At 45.6% G+C, this 15,457-nt stretch overlaps 1 protein-coding gene across 1 annotated transcript in view; it reads left to right on the top strand.

The window, feature by feature from the left end:
* The window catches only part of NIM1K (NIM1 serine/threonine protein kinase), a 42,681-nt gene that overhangs the window by 16,673 nt on the left and 10,551 nt on the right, over positions 1–15,457 (top strand). The window contains exon 2 of the mRNA XM_080804431.1: positions 8,375–9,388. Within this exon, the coding sequence (XP_080660557.1) occupies positions 9,097–9,388 (292 nt within the window). The 5' untranslated portion in view covers positions 8,375–9,096. The remainder of the gene's footprint in view (positions 1–8,374; positions 9,389–15,457) is intronic.

Raw genomic sequence — 15,457 nt, 5'->3', positions numbered from 1 at the left:
TAAAACTTTAAAACTTTTTAAACATTTTATACTGTATAATTGATTTCATTTCCTTTTGAATATTTTATCTGATTAACGAAATGCTTCTAAAATACTAATAATTCGTATAAATATGACTTAAATGTATAAATGGGGTGAACCTTATGCATTCCTTAAATACATTCCTATGCTATTTATGAACAATAAATTTTCAACTCAAAACCACAAATCTAAACCAATTATTCAATTCTTCATTTAAAATTAGAATCACCAAGCTTTTTGTTACTTTATTCTTCTAAATTTTCTTCACATTACAAGTACCTAAAATACCATTCCATACATCATCAAAACAAAAGTATTAATACTATGGGATTTGAGTTACTTAAACATTTCTGGTTCTGACGATAAATCTTCCCAAGTTTAAAAGATACTTGATTGCAAAGTACTGTGTCATTCTAGATGTCACAGAAGTAGGCATCTCCCAGGTAGACTGTCACATCTGTGGATTAACTCAACTAAATCCATTTTCTGTTTCATTCTATACTGAATAGTTTTACTAATTTTTTTCTTGGGACCCAAATTCCTACATTTAATGGACAGTTGAGTATTTTATAGTTTTGTCTAACTTTGTGGGCAGAGTTGTAAGAAAAATGCCAATGATACGGGGAGTCTGAGTGGCTCAGTCTGTTAAGCGTCTGCCTTCGGCTCAGGTCATGATCCCAGGGTCCTAGGATCCAGCCCCATGTTGTGGTCTCTGCTCAGCGGGAGCCTGCTTCTCCCTCTCCCTGCCATTCCCTCGATTGTACACACTCTCTTCTGTGTCAAATAAATAAATCAAATCTAGAAAGAAAAATGCCAATGACAAAAAGATAGTCTGTGAGGATGAATTAGATGGTTAAATAAGCTTTATGAACACTGAATTAAACAAGCATATGAGCAAAACACTGTGTGTGTGTGTGTGTGTGTGTGTGTGTGTGTGTGTTAACTACCACAATACTGTAAGGTACTAATGCGGATCCCTGAGTGGTATCACATGTGCCGCTCTCAGGTGACCTTGACTGTGGACCTTTGGATGACCCTCCTCTTTTCTTCTGGTGATGTTCCTAGAAAACCTAGAGCAGACTGCAAATTGGCAACCTGAATGCCAAATCTGGCCTGATATTTCAGTTTTCCTTGGCCACAGGGTATTTTTAAAATATTTAATCCACCATTTAAAAATTGAGAGAGTTCATCAAAACTTTCTTGATTTCCAGCTGCTTTTAAACAAAAGGCCAGGTGAAAATAAGCCTGCATTCTAGCAGGGCTGCTCTGGCTGGAACTGAGTGTGGTCTTCTTCATCATGCTTGGGATGGGCATTAAGCAAGGTTCGGGCATTTCTCCAAGCCCCATAGAACACCTGCATGGCCCTCTAGGTATTTGAATCTGTCACCTTGATGGTTGAGGCTGACTTTGATGGCTGAGGGGACCTCAAGTGCGGTAGAACTCCGTGTGGGATGAGCTGGTGTGTAAGTTCATCAGACTGGGTGGACTGGGCATGGATGGTGGATGTTAAGTGGAATGGGGGACACCTGCGCTGAGTAGCCAGTGAAGGAGCCTGTAAGATCAGGCAGGATGAGATGTAGTGTTAGGAACAACACTGCTCTTCATCACTAGGGCACACCCAGTTTATGCTGATTTTCCGTTTGCTTCAAAATTTTCCAGTGGTCCCCTCCCCATGAAGATCTGGACATGTGTTTTGAGAAATAAAGAGCTAAGGTCAAAAGCTAAGGCAGTGCAAATGATTTCTAAGTGGTAAAAAATGCTTTTAAATGAAGCCTATTTCCTAAAGATCCTCCCTGAGGGTGCACCATGCCTGAGGAAGGATTCAGTGGGATTGTCTATCATTGTGTCCTGTTGCCACACAGAGAAAACCCAGCTTTTCCTCTAAGCAAACCAGTGCCTGCCCTTGCCAACCAATGAAAAGGTTGTCTGAAAGCCTGACTCAGAAGTTCTGTAATTTAAACTCAGACAAAGGGAACATAAGCCAGATGGTTTTCTTTGATATACTCTTCCCATTGGGTTGCAAGTCAAGAGAAGGAATTACTAAGTAAGCTCTGTTTTCTTTAATCTTATTTAATGCACTGCTATTCAGCAACAGTAAGCTAATAATTAAGGACCAATCTGCCTCCTCCAGAAGCTTTGATCTATAGTGATGTGACTCTATGTTTTTGGCTGGTTGGGTTTCTAAGCGCTCATTTACGTTCATAAAAATTGGTCAAAATCAAAAGGGTAAAGGTAAAGCCCCCAATAAATGCATCTGAGAAAAGGGTGATGTCATTTCCATCATTTGCATATTTTTAGCATGATGTAACTTGATGTTTTGGAACCCTCTTAGAAAGTAATCTAAATATAAGCTATTTATAGCAACCCCACAACACAACCTATAATCAGGATTCCTATTTCCAAACATCTAAAAAAAGTCTTTATGGGAAAAAATCGCATAAAATAAAAACAGTATTCATTATACACATACCTAAATGGGATTTATCATTCCATTAGATTTTTTTTCTTCTCCTTTTTTATTCTACTGGAATATTTGAGAATCTGGAGTTTTCCCTTATTCATTACTGTTTTTGAAATTGCTGAAATTTGTTGGCAATTCAAGTACAATAGGAACCGTATGTCTTTACTGGGGACACAATAATGTAACTCTAGAAATTCTAATAACTAGATGTTAGACTTCCTGAGTTGATTACCTAATTTTCTTCTTTTTTCTCTATTGCTCAGATCTTCTAGATTTTTTTTTTTAACAAATCTTAAATCGAATTATTTAATTTCACTTTCGAAAAGAACTCTTTTTGGTTCTCTGAGGGCTTATGTTTGTTTCTTTTAGCATTTTGTCCTGTTTTTTATAGATGCAATATCTTTTCTTTGGTCTTCTGCTTCCTGCATCGCTCTGTTTCTTTCAAGTTCCTTTGGGTTGTTGTTGTTTTGGTTAAGGATGATTTCTTTATTTGATTTTGGAGCCTTTCCTCAGGTGTCTGGTGCTTCTCGACTGGACATTTATTCAAAGCAGAAGGCACTAAAATCTGATTGGAAGCCCGCTGCCAGCAAGTGAACCAGACACCTGAAGGATTGCACAGTAGGTGGTCGGACGGCTTTTTGTTGAAGAATCTGCAAATACTGGTTTCAGGAGATCTTTCCTCTTGAGCGATCTTATTTATCCAAAAGAGGAATCCAGAGCACCTGACTGGCTCAGTCAGTAGAACATGTGATTTCTGATTCCAGAGTCATGAGTTCGAGCCCCACGCTGGGGATAGAGTTTACTTAATACAAAAAGAGAGAGAGAGAGAGAACGAGAGAGGAATTCCCTGCCTGGAAGACTATACAGGTGTTTCCCTCCATTCTGGAAACTCAGAGTGCGAGGGTAAGGAGAGAAGGGAATGGGGGATCCCACAACCCAGAGTCTGACTGTACCTTTTGTCCTGGGCCTTGCACTCTGAGCTGGGCTGTGGATGGGAGGAGAAAATGACACGCGCTGTCTTTGAGAAATGGCTGGGAGTCTTACTGCTCCACATTTCAAACAGTTCCTGTTGTGTTTTGGTCTGCTTCATTCCTCCAGACATAGAGGCACTTGGTCTCTCAGAGTTTGAAGTCTTTCGAGCGTTCCAAAAGGTGAATCTTGGCAGCATGTCAATGAGGTAGACGTTGCACTTTTTGTGACTGTCTTTGCCAAGTTATTCACTGCTCCTCAGTTTGCTTTTGGGCCCCATAGAACCATGTGGACATCTCACGTTGGCTGCTCTCCTGTCTCTTATTTTCTTTGTCCCCGTGAGTTTATGCCCCTTTTCCTCCTATTCCTGTTGTGGGTTTTTGGAAGGAAGTAGAAATAAATGAAAGTACAAAATATTCTGTATTTAATCAGAATTCCTAATTGTGTTTTGACTTTAAAGGCAATCCATTGGATACTACAGAATTAGGTTTGTAATTTCTCTGCATAACCAAAATAAAGCAAACTTATTGGGTATGATGGCAACACATTACATATTTTTAATTGTTTTCCTTTTTAAGTCTAAGTACATGCATATGGGGAAAATGTGAATAAGATAAAAGAGTAAATAGTGAAAAGTATACCTTTCTCTCACTTCGGCCCCCAGTCCAATCCTTTTCCCCAGGCGCAATAATTATTGCCAGGTCCTTAGGGGTGCCCTCCTCTCTATGACGCTCCTGACAGCACATTTATATACACTCTTCTGATCTCTTAACAATTCCTGTTGGATATTGTAACTCATTCTTTTCTGTAAGTGCATAGTAATCCGGACTGTCATTCATTTAACCAGTTCCCTACTGCTGGCCACAAAAACAATGTCTAGTTTTTGCTGCAAAAACAATGCAGTCGTGAATCTCAGTCTAGCAATCCTTATACTAGAAATAGGTATATTTTTGTGCAGCGTGCATAAGTTAACTCTAGAAGTAGAATCATTGAGGCAAAGGGCACGTACGCTCGTGCTTCCCTAGTTAATGCCAGCCTGCCTTCTAAGCACTTGTACCCGTTTATACTCTCTGTAGCAATGAATGAGGATCCCTGTTTCCCAAACCTTCTTTTGCAAAAACATTTCTGTAAGGATACCCTGGGGCTCAGTTGATTAAGTGTCTGCCCTCAGTTCAGGTCACAATCCTGGGATCCTGGGATTGAGCTAAGAGTTGGGCTCCCTGCTCAGGGAGAGCCTGCTCTTCCCTCTCTCTCCCTCTGCCACTCCCCCTGCTTGTGCTCTCTCTCTCTCTCTGTCAGATAAATAAATAAAACCTTTTAAAAAATGTTTTCATAGTTTCTAAATTTATTGGTTTAAAAAAATCTAATTTCAGTGTAGTTTTATGAGCATTTCTTTGGTTGTAAGTGAAGCTGAGCATCTTTGTCTATGTTATAGACCCATTTGGATTTTCTGTGAAATGTCTGCTCATGTTCTTTACCAATTTTTTGGAGATATTGGTATTTGCCTAATCAATTTTTAAAAATTATTTATCTAAAAATCAGACCTTTGTCCATCATATATGTTGGCAAGCTTTTCCAGTTTATCATTTAATTTGTTTTATTTGTGGTGCCTGGGTGGCTTAGTCCGTTAAATGTCCTACTCTTGATCTCAGCCCAGGTGTCAGCCAGATCTCAGGGCCATGAGTTCAAGTCCCACATTGGGCTCCACACTGGGTGTAGAGCCTACTTAAAAAAATAATAATAATTTGCTTTATTTCTTTATGACACCTTTCTGCAAACAAAGTTATCAATTTATGTAGTCGAATTTTATGTTTTCTTTTCTGGCCTTCTCTGAGATCATAAAAAAATTTGGGGGGAGGGGGGCGCCTGAATGGCTCAGTCAGTTAAGCATCTGCCTTCAGCTCAGGTCATGATCCCAGGAGCCTGGGATCGAGCTCCATCCGCATCAGGGTCCCTGCTCAGTGTGGAGCCTGCTTATCCCCTCCCTCTGCCATTCCCTCTGTTTGTGCTCTCTGGCTCTCTGTGCAATAAATAAAATCTCTAAAAAATTTTTTAAATAATTTTTTCTAGTATTTTTCTGGTTTCATTTGTTTTACATTTACGCAGTGACCCATTTGGAATTATCTGGGAGTAGGATGAGTTAGGGGTTCAACTTTTTTCAAGTTGGCTTGCTGCCTGTTTCAACAAGTTGCCATTCATCCTCAATACATACCCACCACAACATTTTCAAAATTGTAAAAACTTCTTTATCTGATCTAAACAGAAGATTAACTATCTCCCTAGCCATTAAGGCAAGACAATTGGTTTCAAGGCCATTATGCAAGAAGTTTAAGTTGTAGGTAGAGGGTATGTAATGCAAGATAAAGCCTGACGCCTGACAATTGTTCTTTACTCTCTATATCAAATTAGGAGAAGAGGAGAGGAATTCCTGGGGGCGCCTGAAGTTAATCAGGGTATGGAGTCTAAAACCCAACTGTAAATCCCAGGCCTGAACAGAGTTGAAGAAACAGAGCCCAAATCAGGAACACAGGGCAGGGGGGTGGGGTTCGGGGCAAGTTCCAGGAAAGCAGAGAAGACCTGACCAAGAGTGGGGAGTCAGAGAACAGGTTCCAGGAGGCATGAGTGAGGCGTGGGTGACTTGGGGGGAGCTGATCCTTTGGAAGGAGCAAGAATGGGGGAGATTTTGCATTTCTAAGCAGCCCCCTAACAATTCGTGGGATGGTGGAATTCTGACTAAGCTTTCACCTACCCAAGAAGGTGGGGCCAGGAATGCCAACAGCCAGCAGAGGGGACCTCTGGCCTCGGAAATATGGACTGAAATAAGATTTCTGAGATATTCAAGTAAATGTTGGGACAGCGTGATTCGTTTATAACTAAAAATATTTACCTCTACTAAATCATACCCAAATGTAACAGTCAATAAATTACCAATAAATTGGTAAGTTAATACATCTTCATCGGACATTTATCAGATAAGTGGCAGGGAATGTGCTGAGCTCTGGGAGATAGAAGAATAAGGCGCAGGTCCTTGCCATGCAGTGCTCATCAGCTGGGGCTCAGGTAGGTGAGCGGCAGAGATAGCATGGAGGTGAGTGCTCTCAGAGAGGCCCGGGAAGGACTCAGACCCAAGAAGTTCTTCATAGAGCCTGCTGGAGCATGAGATGTTAAAGTACTGGTTCCTGTCTAAAATCCTTGCTCTCTCTATATAGGTAAAGCTGCAGACTTATAATGTCAGAATTATAATGAATGTCACTCCGCTTCTCATCTGTGTGGAAACTGTCCGCCGGGGATCTGAGGAGATCTAGGGCCACTTGATCTTCCTAGAGATTCTTAATCCGAGGATGGGTTTCAGAGGGTCTGTTAACCCCTTAAAATTGGATGCAAATTATATGCTCATGCTTTTAACTTCTAAGGGATACGGTCCTAGATTCTGTGAGAATTTCAAAGGAGCATGTGACCCCAGAAATCTTAAGAACCAATGAGTAGATTTTCCTCAACTTAATTAAGGATCTTTTACCTTGAGAACATCTTTTAAGACATTCTGATCAAACTCTAACCTAGAGATGTGTGTGTGGTTGCTAATACCTGGTCCCTTTTAAAACTTTCTTCCTTACCCTTCTTCCAGCTTCCTCAAACCCTGTCCCAAAAGAGCAACAGAGCTGGGTGGCAGTTTACCCTTTCCTGTCTTTATCTTTGTTTGGCAACCCCATATTAAACCACAATAATAATATAAGCAACTCTGTACTTAATTGTAATAATGTGACATCACCAAACAGAATTCAAAATTCACATTTCCATGGCAATCTCATGTTTTCTTGGGTTTTTAGTTCCATGCTCCAGTCCAAAAATCAAGTTTAACACACTTTCTTTATGTAGGACATGCTGAGGGAGAGAGTAGGGGAGTAAGACATACAGATGAATGGCACCCCGTGCCCACTTCATGGAGATAAGACATTTTGGAAAATGCACAGAGTATGGTGGGAAAGAGATTACTTCTTCCTGGAGGGTGCAGGAGAGTCATGACGATGTTCCTGCTGGACGGTATTTCTTCACTGAGGATGCCATAAGCTTCTATCTTCCAGCAACACTACCCTCTGTTTCTGCACCTTCAGAATGAGTTCTCAGGCCTGGAGGCTACAACCTGATCAGAAATCCCCGGAAAATAAGGCTGGGAGAAAAATCAGCCTTTGTCATAAAATGGCAAGTAAAGAGAGTGAGAGCAACCAATCTAGGAAAATCTATACAGAAACATACAGTGTAACAGGAAATATAACACACACGTTGTTATTTGAATCAGTGTACGAATCTTTGAAAACTGGTATTAATAGGAAATCTTTATCATCATTAGTGCTATGTTATTATTATTTTAAAAATCTGGCTTTAAAGCAATTCAAGGCAACATGCATATTTTCCTAAATGTCAAGAAACAGAAAAGTAGTTTTGCTAAAAATATTTACAGGCGGGGCACCTGGGTGGCTCAGTGGGTTAAAGCCTCTGCGTTCGGCTCGAGTCATGATTCCAGGGTCCTGGGATCAAGCCCCACATCGGGCTTTCTGCTCAGCGGGGAGCCTGCTTCCCTTCCTCTCTCTCTGCCTGCCTCTCTGCCTACTTGTGATCTCCAACTGTCAAATAAATAAATAAATAAGTAAATCTTAAAAAAAAAATTTACAGGCTGTGAAGGCTTTTCTAAAATGTAGCTTGAGGAGTGTGTGTGTGTGTGTGTGTGTGTGTGTGTGTGTGTTGTGTGTACATTTTCTTCTTAGTAAATCGTACATAATCAAACATTTACTACCGAGGGTCATAACTGAAATTTGTGTAGCGTTTTTTTTTAGATCAGTGCTTATAAGGCAGTTTCATGTTCATTATAAATCCTGTACAGTACATTAGCATAGGCAAATAAATTTTCTTATTCTCTGTTTTCAGGATGAATCAGCACCTGCCAAATTTTTGAGACAGCTCACAGCTTAGAGGAAGGCTCATCTAAATAAAGGCCGGCTAAAGTGACGTTGCAGGGACTTAATCCTTCTCTGGCAGCCCGTGTGACCAGAAGGCTGATTTGCAAGTTTCTTCTTTCCTGGGGTCCAGATCACTGGGTCCCCGGGGCCCTGCAACTCTCCGGCAGGAGAAGTGCAAAATGAAGGGGGTCGGAGCTGAAGGCCAGCAGCAGGGACCTGGGGGCCTCCGAGGGGCCCTTACACACCAGAGTGGAAGATTCTCGGGCCGTCAAAGGAAATAGCAAACTGGAGCCTTTGTCTCGGGCGCGGGCACCTACCACAGAGCATCCGACCGCATGGGCCGCCGGAAGGTTCCTGGAGCCCAGTCAGGAAAGCGGTTATGGTGACTGGATGTGTGCGTGCCGGACAGTGAGAGCTGGGCCGTGCACCGTGAAGGAAGGGGTGAGATGTCCGCAGTGAGGGGGGCAGCTCTCGGCTGGGCTGGGCAGGCTCTGCCGGCCTGTGCGCCTCTGCCCTCCTCTCCCTGAAGCCACGAAGGGGACTGCGTGCTCTGCAGGCCGGCCGTCGCGGACGCGGGGCTCTCACAGGCCCCAGCTCCCCTCGCCCACCCCCTTGGCCCTGGCGCCGCTCCTCACCTGCCTTCCACCGGAGCCTGTCGGCCGAGACGGAGATGCGAGCCTGTGGTGGACGATGACCGCGGTGTACGCGCATGGAGGCGGCCTGGTGACCCCCCACTATGCCAGGTGGGATCGGCGGGAGAGCGTGGAAAGCGGCTGCCAGACGGAGTGCAGCAAGGACGAGGAGGACGGGCAGCCCCGCCAGCTGACACCCTTTGAGAAGCTGATGCAGGACATGTCCCAAGATGAGAAGGTGTTGAGGGAGATCACGCTGGGGAAACGGATTGGCTTCTACCGAATCCGAGGGGAAATTGGAAGTGGGAACTTTTCCCAAGTCAAGCTCGGGATTCACTCCCTAACCAAAGGTAGGATCTGACCTTCCAGGATCCTCTTCCCTGGTACCGGGAGCTCGTCTGGGGCAGGAGGCCGGAGGCCAGGGCCAGGGCCAGGGCAGCGGGTGAAGCGACATCACTGAGGCCCTGAAGGTCGCAAGCGTTGTCCCCTCACACCTTCCATTATTACCTCAGTTGATTTTCACAGGAACACTGTGAGGTCAGTATTTCTAGTTCCATTTACAGATGGGGAAACTGAGACCCAAAGAGGTTAAATATTGTTTTGGCAGTTCAATCTTGAAAGATTTTGACTCTAAAAACTCTTCCACCGTACCACGTGGACGAACTCATTCCATGTGAGGGGACTCTGTCCTCTCCAGGCAGGCCTTGGAGAAGTGGGGTGGGTGTGGCTTGGTTCCCAGGCAGTTCATCTTCCAAGTCCTTATTTATAACCTGAGTGTGTGTGTGTGTGTGTGTGTGTGTGTGTGTGTGTGAGACAGGATGACACAGGAGACTTCCCAGGTCACCACTGTCAGTGGATAGCAGGGTTCAGGCTCCCCTCCTTCCCCAAGGCTGCTACTTCTATTATATCTGGGGGAAAAGCTTTGGATCTCAAGACCTTCTCTGCTCCCGTCTACTCTGTACCCCTCATTGTTGCTTGGCTCCTTGCTCTCTACCAAAGACTCCTGATGGCTTGGCTCTGGACACTCTGGGCCCCAGACCAGCAGCGCCCGCCAGTCTGGCCTCCGGGAGGAACTATGCAGAGAGCCCAGCAGCCCTGTGCCGGCCCAGCCTAGTATGGGCACTTCTCCGTGTCACCTGAAACTTAGCTGAAGCCTGGCGATGCTCATAAGGGAGTTGGGAGGCAGGAAAAGTACACTTGCAACTTGATATAATTTACACGGACTCCAGACTGTCCCTGCAAGTTCCGTACCGACATTTTCTCACCTTGGCCCCAGCTTACTACCATATCTCCAGGGCCCCTCTTTTCTTATATTAGAGTTGTCTTTGGTTTTCTTTTTCTCTGACCCCCAATCCCATCCCTGTATTTGGCCCCTATGTAAAAACACCCGCACATACACACACGTGTGCACATGTATTCCCAAGTCACTGGGGCTCCAGGTCTCCTTCCATCTTGCTCAGAGACCAAGTGTCTGGGTCCACACGTCCTCACGTCTCGGCTACTCACCTGACTTGCCCTGGTAAATGCCAGTACTTCTGGGAGCCTGTGCTTCCTCACGTGCAGAATGCAGCCGGGGACCGTCTGACTTGACCTGCAGAAGGAGATCTAGTGCTGTAACGAGAATCTGATTGGGACCCATGGTCTGGAGCAAGAATGAGAGACGAGGCTAAGACATGGGGAGAGAGAGGCCAGAAATTGAGGCAGAAGACATGATCAGGAAGGGGAGAGGAGAAGGTGGGTGAAGGCAAACCGGGAGAGGAGCGTGTCCGGTGCAGCAGACAGGCCGTGAGGCAGAAGTCCGAGTGAAGGCCGCCAGGTGTGGCCAACTTGGAGCCGTTTCCTGAGTGTGGGTTCAGGTGTTGGATTCCAGTGGCGAGGAGACATTGTGGGGGCTGTGGAGGGACTAGGCACCTCAGAACCGGGCAAAATTGTTTCAGGTCCTGCTTCAGTCCCTTACTAGGCACTTCCTCTTTGGTCCTTAGTTGCCTCAGCCATAAAATAGAGAGAATGATTCTTAGAATTGTTGGGAAGATCAGAAACAACATATACAAAGTACATGGCACATAGTAGCCATCATTGGTACAACTCAATATTTTCATTTAAATAAACTTATTTCAAAAAGAAATGTAATATTATTTACATAATGAAAAACCAATGTCACTTGTTCTGAATAGAAGGTAATGGTAAAAATAGGTACTATGCAAACAAATGTAAAAGTTATATTATTTATGTATTTTCCCAGTTTTATTGAGACATAATTGACATATAACATTGGGCAGGTTAAGATATACATCATAGTGATTTTATATCTGTGTATGCTGCAAAATGATTCTTGCAGTGAGGTTGCTTCAAACATCTGTTACCTCACAGAGTTAGGATTTTTTTTGTGTATGGGGAGAACTTTGAAGATTGATTCTCACTCATCAGCAACTTTCAAGAAGTTTTCAGGGAAAATCGCCAAGTAATAGAAAGTAAACCACGCCAACAGCCAATCTGAGACTTTCTATTTGTGTTACTCAGGAGAATTAAAGATTAACTCTAACAGGAATGGTGTTTTTAGGCAGTGATTCAGGGCTGGCTAAGGTGGGTTCCCTGCACGAAAATCATTCCACGCCCCATGAGTGTTACAGGCTCCCCTCCGGGAAGCGCTGACCTCCTCTGGTCCTCCTGTTTTGCGAAGTAGCCCCGGTTCGTCTTGCAGCCTCCTTCCTGCCAGTCCGTCTCCCTGCTCAGTGCCTCAGTGACAGCTGCGTCTTTAAGTAGCAGAAGGGCATGCACGAAATACTGTGGGAAGTTACTAGCTTTGGAATCCGTGAGACTTGGGTGGAATTCCCATTCTTTTCTATCTCTCACTGCGTAACCCTGAACAAGTGACTGTATCATTCTGTGCCTCAGTATCTTCATGAGTAAAACTTAAATATGTGATATATTGAATATCTACCATGTGCCTTAGAGCACCCGGTAAGTATTCATTAAATGCGAATATTAGTCTGATTTCAGAAAAGTCTAGGTTCCTTGGGCCTGCTGAGTCACACATCCCTGGGTTCATGGAACAGAAGCCCACTCACATTAGCGCACGTGGAAAGGGGGGCATCCTGGACCGGGGAGTTCTGTGCGCCCACAGCGGAGAAGCAGAGCGAGTTGCAAGCTCTTACTCTCTCCACCCCTCCTTTCTCTGGGGCCTCACGGTTTTTCATTTCTACTTCCCTTGATGAAAGTGTTCCATCTTCAGACTTCGTTCAGCAGAGTGGCTTTCTCTGCGTCACTCTCAGAAGACTCTTGGCCAGGAATGGCTGTTGCTGATCCCACATCTGCACGGTCTCCCGAGAGTTATTACCCGTCTCCGTACTGCTAGCCTCGTCCTGTGCCAGCTCACATCTGACCGAGACTGCCATTGCTCCCCAGCTAGCTGACGCCAGGCCGCCGCCGCTGAGTGCAAGGGCACGCCCACAACAAGTCAGCGGCAGCCTCTAGGTCACGTGTCCCATGACCCCATGACCGTGTCAGCAGAGTCTGAGGTCCTGACTGGTGTCTCTGGGAGGGGAGAGTAGTAGAGAGCACAGCAAATCCACGGACACATCCGCCATGGAGGCAATAACTGGTTGAGGTGAGAAATCACCACGAGCCAGGAGCCAGAAAGTGTGAGCCTGGAGACAGGCTGCTCGGTGAGGAGGGCAGAAGAGACGAGCAACAAAAATGGGGATTTAGGTAGTCACTGCCTGCTCGAATGCCACAGGCTTCCCGTCGGTGGCATTGCAAAACTGACTGAGTTCTGGCTCCTTGAGTTCCAGACAACACGGCCTTTTCCTGCTGTGCAAGCTGGGCGTGTCAGTGGCCTCACCCACAGGTGCTCCACACTGCCAACCCACCCCAGCGGAGCCCGCCCGTCAGAGGTTCGCTGTCACCCTCCGGCTATGGGACATCCTTGCAAAAGAGGGGAGGAAGGCCCAAAGCCCAGGCAGTGGGAAAATTGACTCAGCGAGCAAGTTTAAGCAACAGATAATATAAGGACAGGTCACTGAGCAACTGAAAATGACTCCTGGGCCTTCCCTGTGGGCCGGTCCCGCAAAGGCCTGGTCCTAGAGCTGCACCCACCTCTCTTCTGCGGTTCTGCCTTCAGTGAGGCCCCTAGTTAGGAAGCAGCTGGAAGGTGACAATGAAAGCAGCTGAGAAGAGAGTCGGGGTGCGGAGCCCATATGCCAAGGGATGTGAGGGCTCAGGCAAGAGAAAGGTCGCTCAGGTACTGGGAGATGGAGTCTTGGACTGGGAGACGGCCTGAGAGAAGGAGGGGGGACATTTGGCCACCTTGAGCTGACTGGAATGGAAAGACAGATGCCCTGTGCCTCCAAAATCTTCATTTCTGAAAGAGGAGAGATGGAATTGGCTTCGTGAGCAGCTTAGAAAGCCACGCTGGGCATTTCAAACAGCTGTCCCACTGCCCGGCCCCATCAGACCGTGTCACGTGGACAGTGATTGTATGAATGTGGTCCCCATACAAAGCCAGCTGGCCCAGAACTGTCATCAGGTTTTCTAGGAAGTGTGGGCGACCTAGGTGAGACAGTGGAGGGGTTCTCAGGAAAGCCGAGGGTTTGGGTGCCAGGAGCAGCTCCTAGTACGGTAGTTTTTTTTTGTTGTTGTTGTTTTAAAAGATTTTATTTATTTATTTGACAGAGAGATTGAGAGAGAGAGCGATCACAAGTAGGCAGAGGCAGGCAGAGAGAGAGGGGGAAGCAGGCTCCCCACCGAGCAGAGAGCCCAATGCGGGGCTCGATCTCAGAACCTTGAGATCATGACCTGAGCCGAAGGCAGAGGCTTAACCCACTGAGCCACCCAGATGCCCCCCTAGGACGGTAGTTTTAAAGGGTCCCAGCTGTTCTGGATGGATCTCTAGGAAGAAGGCTCCAGTAGAGGCCCCTGTTGGCTGAAGTTTATTTTTATAGCTAACAGGTCAGATTTCCCTGGCCTTGCAAGCTGATAGGGCAGCTATGAGTCCCCTTTTAAGCTGATTAGAAATTTCTCAAAAGAGATGATGCACTCGGCTTCTGAATATTTTATTTTCCATCTGTTGTCACAAACAGAAGTAAATGAGGCCACGGGTGCCCGTCCCTTTCTCTGTTGCTGCCCTTCCTGACCTCCTCTTCCCTGGTCTTCCTGTCTGTCAGTCTGGTCTCACATTTCTAGAACCCTTCTTTTCTCTCAATTTACTTATTCATCTGTTCATTCATGCCCCCGCCAACCCTTCCTTTTTAAAAATATAATAAACTCTCTTGGGCCCATATTTTGTTCTGGGCCTTAGGGAGATGAGTAAGATAGATTTCTAGCCTGTTGGGAACTCGCGGTAGGTCATGGAGACGGGCCGTAATTGTAGGAGCTGCCACAGAGTAAGGCCAAAGGGTGTGCTCCGTGTGCCCGGGGGCAGCAGGAGAGGGTCCTGAGAAGGACGGGCTGCAGTAGGCCTTGGGGTTTATGAAAGGCACAGACCTATGAGCCACGGAGGGGAGCCGTTGGGGGTTTAAAAGGAATTAAGCAAGCAAGACCCAGAGGGTGAGGCAGGCAGGGACTAGACCCTGGAGAGTCGTCTTGCACATTTGGGGTTTGTCATTTAGGTATTGGGAAGCCACTGAGGAACTGTAAGCAAGCAATTCATACAGGTGATTAATAGGATTAGTTTTCAGTGAGGAAAGCAAATTGGTGTGTGTGACAAAAGTCAGAGAAGTCAGAAAAAATATTAGTCTGATGGTTCAGATGAATGACGATGTCCATCTCAACTAAAGAAGTGACAGAGGAGCACCACGGTGACTCAGCTGGTGGAACGTCTGACTCTTGCTTTCAGTTCAGGTTATGATCTTGGGGTCGTGGGATCGAGCCCTGTGTTGGGCTCCATGGTCAGCGGGGAGTCTGCCTGAGAGTCTCTCTCCCTCTGTTCCTCCCCCTGCACTCTCTCACTCTCTCTCTAAAATAAGTAAATCTTTAAAAAAAAAAAAAAAGGATTTGTCCACCTCACAAAAAATTTAAAAAACAAAACAAAGAAGTGACAGAAACGGGGCGCCTGGGTGGCTCAGTGGGTTAAAGCCTCTGCCTTCGGCTCAGGTCGTGATCCCGGGGTCCTGAGATCAAGCCCCGCATCCGGCTCTCTGCTCAGCGGGAAGCCTGCTTTCTCCTTTCTCTGCCTGCTTCTCTGCCTACTTGTGATCTCTGTCAAATAAATAAATACAATCTTTAAAAAAAAAAAAAAAGAAGTGACAGAAATGATGGAGGGAAAGGGAAGCATTTGAGAAATATTTCAGGATACTGAAACACCCCGCGGAGAGTTGCATGGGTGCGAGCAGGAAAAGAGAAAAGGTGCCGAAGGTGACCCCCAGGTTTCCAGCTTTAATGACTCAGCAGTGAAGAGTGACTATAGGAGAAGAAATGGATTT

Source organism: Martes martes (assembly GCF_963455335.1).
Source record: "Martes martes genome assembly, chromosome: 5".
NCBI classification, from domain to species: Eukaryota; Metazoa; Chordata; class Mammalia; order Carnivora; family Mustelidae; genus Martes; species Martes martes.
This window is presented reverse-complemented; position numbering and strand designations above follow the sequence as displayed.